Here is a 20,473-nt window from a genome sequence, read left to right as displayed (position 1 = left end):
CCACTGCATAAAACGAAAGAGGACGGTGGTTGCGCACACAATGAATTATATCCTTAGTCTTAAGTGAAATCCCTAGGTTCTGTGAACATAAAAAACCATCATAGGGCAATACATCTCAGACAAAATAAAGTATAAGAAAAACTTGGAAAACTCACAATATTTAGAGCCTTTCTGAGTTGGCTCTAAACTTTTAAAGCAGATTTGTCAATCTGGTGCAGGTAATGCAATATAGGTCCCTTGGAAAACGTCAAAAGTCTTCTTTGTATAAAAATCAGGAACCAGGGTCACCAGATGAGTAAAAGGTAAATACTTTAATTAGAACATAAAAAAATATAAAGCACAACGCATTTCGACCTAGTACAATAGGTCTTCCTCAGGTGCATAACATAAGACAGACCAACAACATTCTTATATACCATACATAATAAATATAATTACTGATAAACATTAGCAGCTGTGAAGCATGTTGTAAAATGTGCCAGTTTTTGTTCACAATTCTTTTTAAAGTGCCGACGTTACTACAATAATTAAAAATAAGAGGGATTTGTTTATTCTGTTCTTTTTTATCCTTACTCTTATAATTCAATAACTGTGGTCTGTTTAAATCACCAATATTGTTAATATCCTGTTGGAGATCTTTTTCACAATATCCTTTTTGTACAAATTGTTTCTTTAAAAATAAAGATTGGGAATTAAAATCCTTTTTATCTGTACAGTTTCTTCTAATACGTAAGAACTGGCCTTTTGGGATATTTTTTTTTTTTTTTTCCCACCAGGAATGACTTTTTTTTTTGTCAATCTTTCTTTTATTTAAGGCATATATGATGGGGTACAGAAGGAAAAATATGGGAAACGTACCAGAGAGTTACATCAAAGGGTAGTTACATCGGTATTGTCAGAACAGTACAGTTTCAGAATATTGATGCCTCAATTTTTTAAAATTTTACGTTAAACATAAGCTAAACCATTGCTTATAAGTATAAAATAAGACAATAATACAAGTACTTGCTGAACAGGCTAACATTAAATGTTAAGGGTAACAAGAGTGATTGACTTGGCAAGGTTACAGTATGCATGACAAACTGATTCTGAGTGGCTATAATACCTCGACTGTGCTGTGTATATTAATAACAGTATGAGTGGTACTAAACAGACCAGGTAGGGAGGCAGTTAGGAACTATATGCTTTAGGAGTAATAATAGCCAACCCCTGAACAAAGCGATAAGTGGGTACATTATGTGAGAGTCCTGAGCAGCTATCGGATACATTTTGTGCCTGTGTGGTGCAGGATTATTGCAGAATGCTTAAACATATCTTGTGCTAGGCCTACATGCTTGTCTCTTGAGGGTGTTATGTGAACGTGGAACTATGAATACTAGGTAGAATGTTCAAGCCATGCTTATGTAGTGAAAGGACCATATTTACAGTTCGTTCGAGAGGACTGAGCTTTTCCTCCGTGCAGGAGCAAAGTCCACTGTCAGTGTAGGCTGGTTATCCGATGCCGACTCTTGAGGCTGGGTGGGTGAGCCACGTGCAAGGCTGGTGTCCTGGGCTGGTTTGCTCGTTAAGTGAGGTGATGGTCGTGTTGTTGCGGTTAATCACCTGCCTCCCTGGTGCTCTCGTTCCGGTTGATCGCCGGTACGCGTGCTGCCGGTCAGTCACCAACGCTGCCGCAGGGCAAGTTTTTGTGCTGTCCGTTATGCTAGGTCTTCCGTGTCTGGTTGCGCTTTGCGGTGCGGCTGTTGCTGGGACCGCTTGTTGATAGGCAGGTCTGGGACTCCTGCGGTTTTTCGGGTCCGAGGCTGCTCTGGGGATGTGAGGTAGGTGTCTGCCCAGGCGGCGCCAGAACGCCGGACATATCCATGCCGCCAGTCCTCTTATCGCCACGTGTAGGGACCGTCCTCTAATGTGAAGTTTAGTCTGCATATGAGCGCAGAGACGGTCAAGGAATTCCCCGATCCGTTCAGGTGGCTTGGTGAGGTTGTAGTTTGGCGCCGATCGCGCCGGAGCCGCCATCTTGGCTAGACCCCTGAGGCCCTGTTTAGTTTGTGAGTTGCGCGGTCGGTGTTTCTCGCCCATATCTTCAGTTTGCCTGGGTCGGGTAAGTGAGGATTGTGCCTGTCGCTTGGTGTAGCCGGGATATCCCTCACCGGCCAGGGGGGGGAAACGGGGTCTTGAGGACTGTAGCGTTGTCTCGTTGGTCTGCTGGTGTGGAGTTCGGCCGCCTCTCTCGCGCCTGCATGCGTTGGTAGGCCGCAATCCTCAGTCTGCTTCTGGTCGCCTCTTCGTGGGTATCGATCCGGCATGTGGAGTCTCAGGGATCACCCCACAGCTCCACTGCTGTGTTTCAGAGGGTTCAGATAGGTGATTATAATTAAATGTCGCTTTTTTGCCAGTTTTCTCGCGGAGCGCTGGTTCAGTGCGACCAGTTTGCTCGGCAGTCAGGCCCCGCCCCTTTGGGATATTTTTAATCCATGGATCATAATGGCAACTACTTGTTTCAATAAAACTATTTACATCCACTTGCTTGAAGAAGGTGTGTGTTTTAAGTTTTTTATCAGAGATAAAAATATTCAGATCTAAAAAGTCAATAGTATTAGGGCTAACATTTTTAGTCAATTTAATTCCCCAAGTGTTCGAGTTAAGATACTTAAAAAATGAATTAAAATCTGCCTCAGTTCCTTTCCAAATAATTTAAATATCATCTATGTAACGTCTGTATAGGGCCAAGTTTGCACCCCAGCCATGCTCCTGAAAAATAAATAAATGTTCCCAATAAGACATAAACAGGTTAGCGTAGCTGGGGGCAAACTTGGTCCCCATAGAAGTACCTTTAATCTGAAGGTAAAAATCACCATCGAACCAGAAAAAGTTGTTATATAAAATCATCTGAATACCTTTAGTAATATCGATTTGTGTACTTAAAAATTATTTGGATTGATCTAAAAAGAAAGTAGTTGCCTCAATACCTTTAGAGTGCTCGATTATGGTATATAGACTAGTAACATCACACGTAATTAGTAAGTAGTCTTCTTCCCATTTTAATTCATCTAAAATCTTTAAAAGATTCATTGAGTCTTGCAGGTGTGAGGGGCACATTTTAACTAACGGTTGTAGATAATAATCAATAAATTTAGATAATGGTGATAAAAGTGAATCTATCCCAGAGACTATAGGACTTCCTGGTGGATTTTCCAAGTCTTTATGTATTTTGGGCAGAATATAAAGGACCGGTATTTTAGGATGTTGTACTTGAAGGAACGAAAATTCATTTTTGTCCAGTACATTATTTTCCACACCTATTTTAAGAAAATTCTCATATTCTATTTTAATATCAGTTGTAGGGTTTTTATACAACTTTTTATAGGTAGTATTATCTGACAGTTGCCGTTTTATTTCATTAAGGTATGTATTTTTGTCTAAAATAACCACCCCTCCCCTTTATCAGCGGGTTTGATTACAATAGAGGAATTCTGTTTTAAATCTTTAAGGGTTAATTTCTCTCTAAAGAATACATTTTGTTCATACTTAGATAGAGGTTTGATGTTATATATTTCCTCTAAACACACCTTTTTGAATACTTTTATACTATGTGATTTTAAATATTGTGGGTTAAAAGATGATTTTTTCTTAAAAATAGTGTGTTTAATGTTGCTCTCTACTAATTCTGTATCTGCACTTTCTTCTTCTTCGTCTTGAGGTATATTAACTTTATCTTTATTAAAAAAAAATTTTAAACAAAGTTTTCTGTTGAATCTATTGATATCGATAAATGCTTCAAATTTATTCACGGAGCAGCTGACCGGAGCAAAGCGAAACCGGAAACAATTACACATATCCACATGGTAATGACGCGCGGCCATCTTTGGAAGGTCGCGCGCATCCCTATGAACAATACTGTACGGCAGGCCATCTTGGAGGAGGCATAAATACCACAATTCTCGCCGGAAACACTCCTTATATGGATTCAAGGACGGACGTAACAGCTGCTAATGTTTATCAGTAATTATATTTATTATGTATGGTATATAAGAATGTTGTTGGTCTGTCTTATGTTATGCACCTGAGGAAGACCTATTGTACTAGGTCGAAACGCGTTGTGCTTTATATTTTTTTTTTATGTTCTAATTAAAGTATTTACCTTTTACTCATCTGGTGACCCTGGTTCCTGATTTTTATACAAAGAAGACGTTTTCCAGGGACCTATATTGCATTACCTGCACCAGATTGACAAATCTGCTTTAAAAGTTTAGAGCCAACTCAGTTTTTCTTATACTTTATTTTGTCTGAGATGTATTGCCCTATGATGTTTTTTTATGTTCACAGAACCTAGGGATTTCACTTAAGACTAAGGATATCATTCATTATGTGCGCAACCACCGTCCTCGTTCGTTTTATTCTTCTATGTAAGTGTTATACAGTGACTATACACTTGGGTGGTTATCTGTGTGTGCTGCACTGGTTTTATATATGATATTTTAATACACCATAATTAACTTTTAGCGCCATCTTGTATCTCTGTTTTTTACTAACCACTGCATACTGGGAACACCCCACCAGACTTCAGTTTTGAAGATGCTTTCCTGCTTTCAAAACATGAAATTCAAGAACTGACTGTTTACTTGCCTGATATATCCCACCCGTTGACAGGTGTCGTAATTATATAATCAATGTTATTTACTTCACCTCTCAGTGGTTTTAATGTCGTGGCTGATCAGTGTATATATATGCAAGAATTTAATACCAGCATGGCATTCTGTTAACAAATCTCAATAGAATATCCATGGCATGTTGTTTTAACAAAATGTAGTTAATTTTTATTTTATTTTTTCCCTTCCATTTGATAAACAGTAGTGATTAACTAATAGCTAATGCATGAAAAAAAACTTACATTATTGCAACTATTGACATCAATAAGAGTTGGCTTAAAACTTTAATGTACTATAGAAAGAGTGCTGGAAGCAAAGTTGACATCTGACATTCAATCTAAATGTAAGATTCTAGCCAGCTATAAATATGGCCACAATTTATTTGTATTCTCATAGACCAAAAGCACAGTAAAAATGTAATAATTACAAAATCTCTCATTGTGTTTATCGCCCATGCTTCTTCATGTCATATATACTTTTTAATAGATGCAGTAATCTGTATATCATGTTTCATGAAAATCAGAAATACAGCTAGAACAATATTAATACACTGATATTAAATATGTATGTATATGATATATATGAATGCACACTTATCCTCACTGCTATTGATGAAGGTTACCACCAGTGTTTGATCAGCCGGATTATGAAATCCATGGACAGGAAAATACTTAATTTAAAAAAAAAATGGTCATAAATACACTGCGTGCAGAATTATTAGGCAAATGAGTATTTTGACCACATCATCCTCTTTATGCATGTTGTCTTACTCCAAGCTGTATAGGCTCGAAAGCCTACTACCAATTAAGCATATTAGGTGATGTGCATCTCTGTAATGAGAAGGGGTGTGGTCTAATGACATCAACACCCTATATCAGGTGTGCATAATTATTAGGCAACCTCCTTTCCTTTGGCAAAATGGGTCAAAAGAAGGACTTGACAGGCTCAGAAAAGTAAAAAATAGTGAGATATCTTGCAGAGGGATGCAGCACTCTTAAAATTGCAAAGCTTCTGAAGCGTGATCATCGAACAATCAAGCGTTTCATTCAAAATAGTCAACAGGGTCGCAAGAAGCGTGTGGAGAAACCAAGACGCAAAATAACTGCCCATGAACTGAGAAAAGTCAAGCGTGCAGCTGCCAAGATGCCACTTGCCACCAGTTTGGCCATATTTCAGAGCTGCAACATCACTGGAGTGCCCGAAAGCACAAGGTGTGCAATACTCAGAGACATGGCCAAGGTAAGAAAGGCTGAAAGACGACCACCACTGAACAAGACACACAAGCTGAAACGTCAAGACTGGGCCAAGAAATATCTCAAGACTGATTTTTCTAAGGTTTTATGGACTGATGAAATGAGAGTGAGTCTTGATGGGCCAGATGGATGGATTGGTAAAGGGCAGAGAGCTCCAGTCCGACTCAGACGCCAGCAAGGTGGAGGTGGAGTACTGGTTTGGGCTGGTATCATCAAAGATGAGCTTGTGGGGCCTTTTCGGGTTGAGGATGGAGTCAAGCTCAACTCCCAGTCCTACTGCCAGTTTATGGAAGACACCTTCTTCAAGCAGTGGTACAGGAAGAAGTCTGCATCCTTCAAGAAAAACATGATTTTCATGCAGGACAATGCTCCATCACACGCGTCCAAGTACTCCACAGCGTGGCTGGCAAGAAAGGGTATAAAAGAAGAAAATCTAATGACATGGCCTCCTTGTTCACCTGATCTGGAACCAATGGTCCATCATCAAATGTGAGATTTACAAGGAGGGAAAACAGTACACCTCTCTGAACAGTGTCTGGGAGGCTGTGGTTGCTGCTGCACGCAATGTTGATGGTGAACAGATCAAAACACTGACAGAATCCATGGATGGCAGGCTTTTGAGTGTCCTTGCAAAGAAAGGTGGCTATATTGGTCACTGATTTGTTTTTGTTATGTTTTTGAATGTCAGAAATGTATATTTGTGAATGTTGAGATGTTATATTGGTTTCACTGGTAAAAATAAATAATTGAAATGGGTATATATTTGTTTTTTGTTAAGTTGCCTAATAATTATGCACAGTAATAGTCACCTGCACACACAGATATCCCCCTAAAATAGCTATAACTAAAAACAAACTAAAAACTACTTCCAAAAATATTCAGCTTTGATATTAATGAGTTTTTTGGGTTCATTGAGAACATGGTTGTTGTTCAATAATAAAATTAATCCTCAAAAATACAACTTGCCTAATAATTCTGCACTCCCTGTATATTAATTACAACAGATTTAAATTATCAGTGAAAAAAAATATTTTTTGTCAGTCATATTACAGCCTCTGAAAAGAAGTCATTTGTTTAGATAAAATGGTGTCCAAGCAAAAGGTTAAACATAAATGTAAATAACACAGTAGCACTACCTGTATCAATTAAAATTAAAATTAATATATTGTCATATACATTTTAATACACAGTTTAAAAAGAGAAAAATAATAATAATATTGGCCAGTAGAGGGCAGGCATGTCATCCTGTCTTTGCAAAAGCAGCATACATTTTGTCTAGTGATGTCTCCATACTCCTCCCCTATATGTGTTAATCACCATCCCATTTTTTTCCTGACACAAAGAGGAGCTATTGCACTGACTGGAATTCAGGAGATGCTTTAACCTATTGGATGATATTTTTGTATATTTAAATGGATTTATTTTTGAAACAAAAATGTGTTGGATTATAAAATGACTTATATTTTATGATATCTCAGAGAAAAGTGTTGAGATATGGACTTCCGAAGGTCAGAAAAGGCTTGGAAATGGCAAGTAATATTCTCTCTTTTCATATTTAGCTGGGGCTGGGTCTCAGGGCAGCTTCTTCGATATTCTGTACAAGAAGAGTCAGATCCAGGAACACTTGTAGGGAACTTAGCTAATGAACTGAGGTTGAATCTGGCAGATATCTCTAAACGAAGATTGCATTTAAGATCTGAGCTGAGCAACAGCCATTTTGTTGTGAATCAGGGAAGTGGAGCACTGACGGTGAAAGAAAGGATTGATAGAGAGAGCCTTTGTGGATCCAGTGATAGCTGTATATTACTGTTAAAATTAATTGCAGAAAATCCTTCAGAACTTTTCAGTATAGAAATTGAGATTTTGGACATTAATGATAATTCTCCTACTTTTCCAAATGCTCAATATATTTTAAAAATTACAGAGGTTTTCACAAGCCCTGGTATTCGATTTTCCCTGGAGTCTGCCCAAGATCCAGATGTAGGAATTAATAGTATTAGTCAATATATACTGAATTCAAATCCATTTTTCTCACTGTCTGTGAAAAATCGCAAAGATGGCACACTTATTCCACAGATTATCCTAAATATGGCTTTAGATAGGGAAGATATATCTGAACACACACTCATCCTGACTGCCATTGATGGAGGTGAACCAGCCAGATCAGGATCCTGCAAAATAAGAGTTATTGTTTTGGATGTAAATGATAATGCACCAGTGTTTGATCAGGCAAGTTATAAAATTCATGTTCAGGAAAATCTCCCCTTAAAAACAGTCATAATCAAGCTTAATGCCACAGATTTGGATGAGAACATTAATGGTGAAATTGAATATTTTTTTGATGATCATACTGCAGCCACTGTAAAGGATTTATTTGATTTAAATCCTCATACAGGAGACATTTATCTAAAGGGTGCATTAGATTTTGAAGTGTCAAACTTCTATGAAATATCAATCGTGGCAAAGGACAAAGGACTACCTTCATTGGTGGGGCACTGCCTTATTCAGGTGGAGATAATAGATGAAAATGACAACCACCCAGAATTAATTTTTACCTCAATCCTAAAAGAAGTGCCAGAAAATTCATCTCTAGGAACTACTGTTGGATTTCTTAGTGTAAAAGATAAAGATTCTGGTAAAAATGGAGAGGTGCAATTGGAAATATATCCAAACATTCCCTTTGAGGTTAAGCTTTTTCAAACGCATTATACTTTGGTTACAAACAGACACCTGGACAGAGAAAATACTTCTCGATATTCCATTCAGATTATTGCTACTGATTTGGGGTCCCCAGCAATGATCACACAAATCACCATCAATCTTAGTATTTCAGATATTAATGACAATGCTCCAGTATTCATGCAGTCTGTTTATCAGTCCTTTATAAAAGAAAACAACGATGCAGGCAGCTTATTGTGTACCGTGTCTGCTTATGATCCAGATGAAGGCGTTAATGCAGAATTTAAATTCTCTCTAGTTGAAACAGAACTAGATACTACATCTGCCAGTTCTTTAGTCTACATTAATCCCAGTAATGGCAATATTTATGCCCAGCGTTCCTATGACTATGAGCAAATCCAACTTTTACAAATTACTGTGAGAGTACAGGATTCCGGATCCCCTACATTATCTTCAGACACTGATGTTTTCATATTTCTTCTTGATGAAAATGATAATTATCCAACCGTATTGTATCTAGAAAATTCTGGAGCACATTTTTCTCAAGGGATCTTGCCAAAGTATTCATCTGAAGGCTACTTGGTTACCAAAATTTCTGCTGTGGATTTAGACAGTGGTTATAATGCTTGGCTTCGTTTTACTCTGACTGAACCCAGTGAATCACCTTTGTTTTCTGTCTCACAATACACAGGAGAAGTTAGAAGTATTAGACGTGTTTCTGAGCTAGATAATCCTGAACAACAACTTATTATTTCAGTCACTGACCATGGAATCCCATCTTTGACATCAACAGTCACTATATTTATTGATATAGTAGACATTACCTTGCAGGATAATCCTAAAACTCACAATTTTGTAGCCAATGCAAAACCCAGTTCAGATTTGACTTTATACCTCGTAATATCTTTGGTATCCATAAGCTTAGTTTCTCTTATCACATTCATCATATTACTTGTAAAATGTTTTAGAAAAGATGAGCATGATAGCAGCTGCAGTAATTGCTTTTTATACAAGGCACAATCAAAATGCAATATGGAACAGTACCAGCCAACTCTTTACCTGAACACAGATGGAACCTTAAAATATATGGAGGTGAGGATGGCTCCACCAGAACCTCAGGGACATTGTTATCAAACCTGTTTTCCTCAAGAAACAAAAACACATGATTTATGTAGTATAGAGCCTCTTCAATTAAATCAAGTGCAAGAAATATCAGCAGAAATTGAACCGTCTGTTGATCCAAGTTGTGCATATGAACCAAGGCAGGTGAGAAAATATGTTAGCTTATATCAAATAATATTTGCATTAATACATTTTTTTTGCATATTAAAAAACAAATTAGCTTTAAAGGACACTCTAAGCAGCAAAACAGCCTAATTAAATTGTTTTGGTGTATAGATCATGTTTCTGAAGTCTCACTGCTTAATTCTCTGCTATTAGCCAAGCAAAAAAATTCTAAATGAAACAAATTGTAAAGTAAGGGAAACTGAACATTTTAGACTTTTATTTTTAGGAATTGTGTAGGGAGGTTGTATGTGACACAGTCAGGAAAGCTGTGGATAGGGTTGCATAAACAAAATGATTTAAGTACTAAATTGCAGAGAACTGAAGAAAGCCACAGGAACATGCTCTACGTACCAAAACCACCTCATTAAGCTAAAGTTGTTTGGGTGTTTAGAATGTTTTCATTCTGAAATGCACAATTAATAAATAAAAATAATAAAGCTATTAACAAGTAAACAATTACCGTATATACTCGAGTATAAGCCGACCCGAATATAAGCCGAGGCCCCTAATTTTACCCCAAAAAACTGGGAAAACATATTGACTCGAGTATAAGACTAGGGTGGGAAATGCAGCAGCTACTGGTAAATCTCTAAATAAAATTAGATCCTAAAAAAATTATATTAATTTAATATTTATTTGCAGTGTGTGTATGAATGCAGTGTGTGTGTGTGTATGAGTGCAGTGTGTGTGTGTATGAGTGCAGTGTGTGTGTGTGTGTGTATGAGTGCAGTGTGTGTGTGTATGAGTGCAGTGTGTATATATGAGTGCAGTGTGTATGAATGCAGTGTGTGTGTATGAGTGTGTTGTGTGTGTATGAATGCAGTGTGTGTGTATGAATGCAGTGTGTGTATATGAGAGTAAGAGTGCAGTGTGTAAGAGTGCAGTGTGTATGAGTGCAGTGCTGTGTGTGTGATGCAGTGTGTATGAATGCAGTGTGCTTGTGTGTGTGATGCAGTGTGTGTATGAATGCAGTGTGTATGTATGAGTGCAGTGTGCTTGTGTGTGTGATGCTGTGTGCAGAGCCTTGGTGGGGGTGGGCATTTTTATTATTTTTTTTTATTATTTTAATACTAATTGTTTTTTTTGTTATATAATTTTTCTAATTATTATTATTTTGTTTATTTTTTTTAAATATTTTTTCATTATTATTATTAATAATAATATTTGTGTTATTATTTTCGTCCCCCCTCCCTGCTTGCTAGCTGGCCAGGGAGGGGGCCTCCTTCCCTGGTGGTCCAGTGTCATTGGCAGTTCAGTGGGGGGAGAGGGGGGCTGGCAGAGCTGTAACTTACCTTTCCTGCAGCTCCTGTCAGCTCTCTCCTCCTCCGCGCCGTCCGTGCAGCTCCCTCTGTAAGCTCACACTGTAAGTCTCGCGAGAGCCATGGCTCTCGCGAGACTTACAGTGGGAGCTGACCGAGGTGCTGAACGGATGGCGCAGAGGAGGAGGGAGCTGACAGGAGCTGCAGGAAAGGTAAGTTACAGCTCTGCCAGCCCCCCTCTCCCCCAGTCTGTATTATGGCAATGTAAATTGCCATAATACAGACTCTGACTCGAGTATAAGCCGAGTTCCGGTTTTTCAGCACAAAAAATGTGCTGAAAAACTCGGCTTATACTCGGGTATATACGGTATTTTAGAATACGTTTATTTATATATGTTGATGAGTCCTGGATCAAACATGATAATATAAAATATTATTTATATGCTGTTATGTATATACTGTTAAAAAAATTGCATTGTATCACTTTTGCATTTCTAGAAACATTTATTCTTAACCCATTAAGAACAGAGGCAATTGTACGAGTACTGACCAAAACAAAACCTAGAATTTGAGTTTTGTCTGTTCATAACTTACCTCTTTGATTTTAAGTGCACCCACACATATTTCAAAACTATCATGCCCCAATACTGCTGTAAGAAAGTCAGTGCTCCATCAGCTGATTGTCTGCAATAAGCAAAGCCTGATTTTTATTCACCTATAGGCATTCCTCTATTTCCCCTCGGATTTGTGACTGACCTCTGACCCATCCTTTCTTTTATTGATGTTTGTTTTTATCTGAATAACCATCCCTTCATCTCTGAGCCTAGATACATACCCCCTCCCTCAGCTTTATTGCAAGCCTATCTGAAACTCGCATATCTTTATTCTACAGCCTGATTTCAAAACTATCAAGCCTCGATACTGTTGTAAGAAAGTCTGACTTCAATACCCTCATAACCATACTCGCCTGCAAACCCAATGACTATTTCACACATTTAACTCTCTTCTTTGCCCTATTGTTCCTCTTCCAGCTACTAACTTGACTACCTCAGACTTTGCAACTCACTACACTGACAAGATCTCTACAATCAAGGAAGAGATCTCTCATCTTTCTTCTTCCCCTTACAATACTTCCTCTAACCTCACTCCCTCGGCTGTTCCATGTTCATTCGGACCCGCTACAGCGGAAGAGGTTTCTGATCTGCTCCAGTCCTTCCGCCCCACCACCTGCTCCCTAGATCCAATTCCCTCGCATCTCATCCGTACTCTGTCTTTTTCTTTTTCCCTACCTCTCACTAAAATAGTCAATCTCTCGCTCTCCTCTTGCATATTTCCAGCGCCCTTCAAACATGCAACTATAACCCCAATTATAAAGAAGCCCAACCTTGACCCTAACTCCCCATCCAACTACCGTCCTATCTCACTACTGCCTTTTGTATCCAAGATCCTTGAGTTGTGTATGCGAGATTGACAGACTTCCTCGAGTCCAACTCTCTGCTATATCCCCTTCAGTCTGGTTTCCGCATTACGCACGCTGTGGAAACGGCACTGACCAAAGTATCCAATGATCTACTCGCTGCAAAATCTTGTGGTTACTACTCTATCCTAATTCTACTTGACCTTTCTGCGGCCTTTGGCACTGTTGATCATAAACATCTTCTCATACTCCACAATATCAGTCTACAAGATATTGCTCTATCCTGGTGCTCCTCCTACCTCTACCAGCCCTCTTTCAGTGTTTCTTTCTGTTACTGTTCTCCATCTATACTGCCTCCCTTGGTACATTTATTAGCACCTTTGGCATCCTATATCTTTTCTTGTCGGATGACACGCAAATCTATCCGTCCTCTCCTGATCTCTCCCCGTCCCTCTTGACTAGTGTCTCTTACTGCCTCTCTGCTATTTCTAACTGGATGGCTGCCCACTTCCTTAAACTCAACTTGACCAAAACTGAAATTCTGGTCTTTCCTCCCTCAAGTGTTGCTACTCCTATGTCTGCCTCCCTCCAAGTCAATGGTGCTACCATCAGCTCCACCACGCAGGCTCACTGCCTAGGTGTTCTCTTTGACTCCGACCTCTCCTTCACACCTCATGTTCAGTCCATCGCCAAATCCTGCAGCTTTCATCTCAAAAACATTGCGCGCATCCGACCCTACTTAATGCCTGATGCGACTAAGGTGCTGGTCCATTCCACTGTCCTTTCTCGCCTTGACTACTGTAATCCGTTTCTCAGTGGTCTTACAGGCTCCCAACCTGCGCCGTAAAAGTCCATAATGAATGTGACAGCGAGCCTCATCTTCCTGTCCGCCCACACCTCCCATGCTTCACCCTTCTGTCAGTCCCTACATTGGCTTCCTGTAAGATATAGGGCTCAATTTAAAATTCTGGTTCTTGCTTTCAAATTTCTACTTAATTCTGCTCCCACCGATCGATTGTCCCTAATACACAAGTATGTCCCGTCTAAGCCGTTACTCTCTGCTGAAGACTTAAGTCTATCTTCTGTCCGTACTCCCACCTCTGATGCTCGCCTTCTCGAGGGCTGCACCATTCCTGTGGAACTCACTTCCCTCCTCCGTTAGATACTTACCAAGTCTCCATTCCTTCAAAAAAATCATTAAAAACCCACTTTTTCATAATAGCGTATCAATTAAACTCCAAAAGTAGATAAATGTCAGCACTGTGCAATAGCCCCAAATAAGTGTTTATGGGGAAGCTGGGTATTGAGATAAATGTGTATAATTTCCACCTCCACAGCGGTGGTTTAGGAAATTAGGAGTATTCTGTGTAAACTTTGCATCCAACAGCAGTAATCACAGTAACGTATCTTCAAAGATACAAACCAAGCAGAAAAAGTGCAACACAGTTTATTAATATCATGTAAAAATAACAGAGTCCAGAATATGTAGCAGATAAGCAGTGTGCTAAAAGTATTACCACTCCGTTGGTGCAGCCGAAATTCAGAAAATGTCCAAGGATCTATCCGAAATGCTGCAAGTTCAAATGGAGGGATGACAAAGCACTTAACTGCCAAAGGTGTCTGCCTGGAAAGATAAGATGAAAGGCTTCTAACTCATGCACGCGTTCCGCCTGTACTCATCTTGAAAAAGCCCGCTGAGCATGGACGGAGTACGTGGATGAGTTAGAAGCCTTTCCACCATGAGCTTTTTGTTCATGGTGTTTTGGATTTTGAAGAATCTCATTTTTTTTAATGAATTATTTATCAAAGCAAAGGACAAAGGAGTGCCTGCATTAGTGGGTCGCTGTCTTGTCCATCTTGTAGAAGATGCAAATGACAATGCTCCTGAAATTATTTTTACATCTTTCAAATATGAAGTGCCTTAAAATGCACCTATAGGAACTGTTGTTGGTATTCTCAGTGTAACTGATTAAGACTCTTGTAGAAATTGAGAGGTGGAACTGGAAATTGTCCCTCACCATCCATTTGAATTTAATCCTTTCAAAAATCAGTTTTCCCTAGTAACTAGTAGATCGCTGGACAGAGAAAATTGCTCAACACATGGTTGAAGTAACTGCCACTGATTTGGGATCCCCGCCTTTAAAAACACAGCTCACCATCACAATCAATATTTCTGACATTAACGACAATGCTCCTGCATTTAACCAGCCTATTTACAGTGCTTTCATATAAGAAAACAATGAGCCTGGGCACTTATAATGCGCAGTAGTTGCATATGATCTCGATGAAGGTGCAAACTCTGAACTAATCTACTCCCTAGTGGAAAGCCAATTTAATGGTTCCCCTATTTCCTCTTTTGTTTATATAAATGATAGAAGTGGTCAAACATATGCCCAGCACTCTTTTGACTATGTCTTTATGCAGGTTTTTCACATTACTGTGACAGTGGAGGACTCCGAAATTATATTCCAATGTGTCACATTTGTTACATTTAGTTTCTAAAATAACTGCTGTATAGTCAGATGCTGGTTAAAGTGCATGGTTATTATTTACTCTTCTTGAGGATGCAGATTCTAGTTTATTTCAGGTCTCTTCAAATACAGAGGAAATAAGAACTATTAGGCCCTTGAAAGAAGCAGATAATATAGAGCAACATCTTGTTGTCTTGATCAAGGACCATGGAAATCCTACTTTGTCGACTACCGTCACTATACTTGTCAATATACTTGATAGTATTCTACAAGAAAATGCTAAATCTCGTGAATTGCTGCCAAATTCAAAACCAACATCAGACTTGGCTCTATCTGATAATTTCCCTTGTGGCCATTAGTTTAGTTTCTTTAGTAACATTTATTATACTTATTGTGAGGTGTCTTAGAAAAGAGTGTTACAGCTATAATAATAGTTGCTGTTTTATGAATAGGCAACAATCAAATTATAGCACATGGTACTAGCCAACTTTATAATTGAGCACAGTAAGTAAGTAAGAATGGTCCAAACAGAACATCTTTGTTTGTTACCAAACATGTTTACCAACTTACCCTTGTGCTACAAACTTACCTGATTTTAACTCCATGACATCCCAGAACATTTGTCAAACTGATGCCTCATCTGACACAAGTTGTGTAAATGAAGAGGTGAGATTCCATCTTCTTAATTTATTATTTAATTATTGAATAATAATGACAGAACAATATTAGGGTTATTTATCACAGTGAGAATTGAAAGTTAATTGAAAGTGAATTTTAAATTTAAGATCAGGGTAGCTGAACTGAAAGCATAGTTGAGACTTAGAGATTTTTTCAAATTTAACTATTTTCAATTTCTGCATGTGTTCTTTTGTGAAAATAAATTGAACAATGTTGTATCCTAAAGAAATTAATTATATACTGCTAAGGACTTTTTATAAGCTAGCTAGATAAAATATTTTGTTTGCAATATCCTTCTAATTCAACTATTCTTAGTTGATGCACTAATTTGCTGTATGTATATATATATATATATATATATATATATATCAGAGAAAGTACAAAAAAATAATGTGTATAGTGTTCTCTTATCACAAATACACAAATAGCAGCAGTCCACATACAATGAGTTTCCATACCTTGTGAATAACAAGAAGAGGATAACTGTGAGACATATCTTTAACAAAAAAATGTACAATAGTATAATACTGTAAGAAATGCAGTAGATATAAAGATAGTGCCAACAGAATACACACACTTTCCAGAGCTTCAGTCAGCTCTAATATTGCACGCCAGGACGGAACAATCCCCATCCAAAGATATGATGTCAGATATCTAGAGCAGCAGTCAGTAATATATGTGGAAGCAAGCACAGATAGGAAAACCAATGGTGTAGTCCAGTTATAAAATGAAAATATAATATACAGGTAAGTATTTTACTTACAATTTCCAGAGCGTGAACCTGCTCTAGTATGGAGCACTTGGTTGGAATGATCCCCACCTATGGATTTGATGGATATCCAGGGAGCCAGGTAAGAATAAAAACAGATATCCAAAGGGCTGGATACTTACTTTAAAAAGTACTTTATTAAAACAATAAAAGTGATAAAAAATGGGTACTAACAAAATAAACTATAAATGGATACCAGTCCACAGTGGAATTGAAAATCCAGAAACCTCACTTGACGCGTTTCTCAAAAGAAGCTTTCTCAAAAGAAGGTTGATACAAATTGGGAAAGGGGCTGTGGTGTGGGAAATATGGGTTGCAATTGGGGAGAGGAGCTGTAGTGGGGATGTTATGGGGGCTGTGGTGGAGGGCATGAGGCTGAGGAAGGGGTACAGGATCTGAGAGGGGAGGGACAGGAGCTGAGAGGGGGGACAGGAGCTGAGAGGGGGCAGGAGCTGAGAGGGTGGACAGGAGCTGAGGGTGGGGGCAGGAGCTGAGAGGGGGGACATGATCTAAGAGGGGGATATGATCTGAGAGGGGGGCAGGAGATGAGAAGGGATGGGCAGGGGCTGAGTAAGGGGGACAGGGGCTGAGGAAGGGGGGCATGGGCTGAGGAAGGGGACAGGGCTGAAGAAAGGGAGAGGGGAATGGCGACAGGGCTAAGCAAGGGGACAGGGGCTGAGCAAAGGGAAAGGGACTGAGTAAGGGGACAGAGGCAGAGAAAGGGGACAGGGCTGAGGAAAAGGACAGGGATGAGGAAAGGGAAATGGGCTGAGCAAAGGAACAGGGGCTGATGAAGAGGGACAGGGGCTGAGGAAAGGGGGCAGTGCTGAGGAACGGGACAGGGCTGAGGAAAGGGACAGGGGAAAGGGGTAGGGCTGAGCAAGAGGACAGGGGCTGAGCAAAGGGATATGGGCTGAGAAAGGGGGACAGGGACTGAGGAAGGGGAACATCGGCTGAGGAAGAGGAACATGACTGAGGAAGGGGGGCAGGGCTGAGAAAAGGTACAGGGCTGAGTAAGAGGGGAAGGGGCTGAGGAAGGGGATATGGGCTGAGGAAGGGGGATAGGGGCTGAGGAAGGGGGAAATAGGCTGAGGAAGGAAAAGGGAGTGAGGAAGGGGACAGGGGCTGAGAAGGGGGTTAAAAAACTTTTAAAAAACTAAAGTGTATTCCCCTCCTCCCTGAGTCTTAGGGGAGGGGTGGGCAGGAGCCAGGAGCCAGCAGCCAGGATCAGGAGCAGCAGCCAGCTTACAGCAGTCAGCAGCCAGCAGTGAGTGGAGTTGGCCGGTCTCTTCTGATGATGTGAGGAGGAGGAGGCATGACTTCTTCTGCTCTTCTCCCAGACTCCCCAGCGGTCTGGGAGAATAGCAGTGAAAGTCACGACCCCTCCTACTGACATCATCAGGAGAGGCCGGCTGAGTCCACTTATGGGTGGCTGCAGGGAGAGATAGAAGTTGAAAAATCCGAGTCCCCAGCCAGAGGCAGGGGATTCAGATATTTCCTTTTTTGTTGGATGCAGATGGCCCTGGATTTAGGGTAGCCTGGGGGGCAATTGCCTCCTTGCCCCCCATCCTAGCGTGGCCTTGATTATTACTTATAGTTTGTGCAGATAATAGAATAATGACAATGTAATATTTTAATAGTATCTTGTGTTACAGTGAATGAACAATGTAGCAAGAGAATATATGCTTATCAAGAGGCTAACTGGGAAAGGTTAAGTGGTAGTGGTGGTGGTGTGATGTATAATAGTATAATAGGTTTGTTTGAAATACATCCAAGGTGCAATTAAATCATAATTCACTTTGCTAAATACCTCTGTTACATCACTCTGATATATAGTTTTTGATTGAAGGGAGTGTTGCTAAAGCACAGGAGCTTGTTATAATGGAACTTTTGGTAATTAACTTAGCTTATCTTAAGAAGATGGTCTGGAGGTCTGAATAATTTGGGTAAGGCTAAGATAATATGGGGTAATTTGGATAGATTGTAGCCAATTTGTTAGGTAACAAATAGTAATCATGGGCCCAGATGGGCAGCGACACCACACAAACACACAACATGGACCCGCACCCCCGACAGTTCACTCTCACCAGGAGAAAACAACTGATGAACTGACTGAACCACACCCAAGAAACGAGAGGGAAGGCAACATAAAACACACCCCGCTACTCGCCCATCCTAACTCCCGCACTCCTGAAATGTTCACTGAGAAAGCTCTGCAACTCAAATACCCGACCCAACACCAATGTACACACTTCATGTCACAACACGATGATCTCCCTGCTGGAACATTGCAATCTCACGCTTGTTTTGCATGGTAACAGATTGTTCGCAGTTGTTAAATTAAGTATCGTACTCCACTCCACTCCGCTCAATGACAATTAAGCATAAGCATGCATGTTACGCTTTCCATTGCCTTTGATATATATAATCTCGCAATCTATGCAAATCCATTCTATATCATTGCTAGCTCACTGTTAAGACACCTTTTGTCTTAATAAGTAAATCGCCGTTTAGTCCACCTTCCCCTCTCACCGTATCAAGTCTTTGTTCGTATAATGTATAATCCACGAACCATAACCAGGGGAAGCGGTAATCTCCCGAACGGGATCCGTGAATGTACTCAGGGTCCCGAACCGAACTCCACGAACTGCCGCTAACAACCGAATAACGATATCCACCAAGCGGCATAAGTTTCCCATAAATAGTCCTTAAGCGTGAATAAGAATCCCCCCAATAACGAGACTGAAGCTCCGTGTTGAGGGTCAAACAAGATCTGAGGACTGGAACACCCAGCCTGCTTTTTATTAGGAAAAGGCACACACAGGACACTCCCAGGGGGAGGATGAAAACAACCAATTATACACAGGGTAACACCCCCACGTCTCCTCCCCTCAGATAAACACATAACACAATTATAACGTACAATATTTTACCCCAGTTCTGGATGTACCCCACAAACAGGGGGTACACCTTTAAGTCCAGCACCGCTTGAAAGGTCTTGGTTAGGGGAACACTCTGTCCAAATTCCAGCCCATTCGGTTGTGGGGTTCGGGAGTTATGGATGTTTGAAGTTTTGACCGACTGCACTGATTTTCTAGCCGAAAAGAGTTCCACAAGATTTGGCCCTGCAGTCGGTCTCCGTTCGCCGGTTAAAACTATACGAAATTCTCATCATCCACAACTATCTCCGAGTTCGCTGGATTCCCCATAGCTGATTACGTGTAACTACCGAATGGCTCGTCGTTCGGTAGTTCCAGCACGAATTTCTGGGCGCATGGAGGTCTCAGCGGTGTTCGCCTGTTTGTGTATCCGTTTTTAGTTCCATGCGTTCACAGGCAAACACCGCTGTTCGCACGCAAGATGGCCGCGAACACGTGCAAAAGTCCCGAAATGGCGGCCACCTATATGTTATACATGGAGTTCGTGCGAAATGATGCGAACGGCTGGAAACAGGCTGGAACGGTAAAACATGCTTCATAATATATCAAATCAGTTATTTAGACGGATGGCACAAAATAGCCGATTCCACCAAAGAAATAGACAGACGGATGGTTCTGTCACACTCACCTTGTTATATATGCTTCTACGCAGGCAACCATAAGTGTTTTCTATAAATTTGCAATATGTATAGCTTTACTATACCACCAAAAAAATAAATAAACATTTAACACAAAATCAAGAAAGTTAGACTCTCAGGGCTACAACATACGCAACTACTTCTTGACTGCACGTTACAAAGCCCTTTATATTGTTTGCAATATAAAGGAGAGGAGAGGAAAAGTTAGAAACAATACTAAACTGTACCTGTTTTTCCATACCGTATGCACTGTTTATGCTTCATCCCCTGCGTGGGAAAACTCTTTATTGTGATGACTTCAATAAAAACAGATTTAACACAAATGGTAATCATAAAGGATTGTTATCGATGTCTCACTTAGTGGTATGTTTAGCAACTTGGTCTTATAAAATAGATGTGTGTAATAATGTCATATATATTTATATGAAGGTGGT

The 20,473-nt window shown here is 39.9% G+C and overlaps 2 protein-coding genes across 12 annotated transcripts in view; both read left to right on the top strand.

Moving 5' to 3' along the window:
* The window catches only part of LOC134602740 (protocadherin gamma-A4-like), a 487,733-nt gene that overhangs the window by 276,117 nt on the left and 191,143 nt on the right, over nucleotides 1–20,473 (top strand). The gene's annotated exons all lie outside the window — the stretch shown is intronic.
* On the top strand, nucleotides 7,397–15,374 carry LOC134603683 (protocadherin gamma-C5-like). Its single transcript, XM_063449863.1, has 2 exons — nucleotides 7,397–9,847; nucleotides 15,108–15,374. Exons 1-2 carry the CDS (start codon nucleotides 7,397–7,399, stop codon nucleotides 15,372–15,374), a joined length of 2,718 nt encoding a protein of 905 aa, XP_063305933.1.

This window comes from Pelobates fuscus, chromosome 3, assembly GCF_036172605.1.
Source record: "Pelobates fuscus isolate aPelFus1 chromosome 3, aPelFus1.pri, whole genome shotgun sequence".
NCBI lineage: Eukaryota > Metazoa > Chordata > Amphibia > Anura > Pelobatidae > Pelobates > Pelobates fuscus.
The sequence above is the reverse complement of the archived record's forward strand: the minus strand, read 5'-3'. Positions and strand labels throughout refer to the sequence as shown.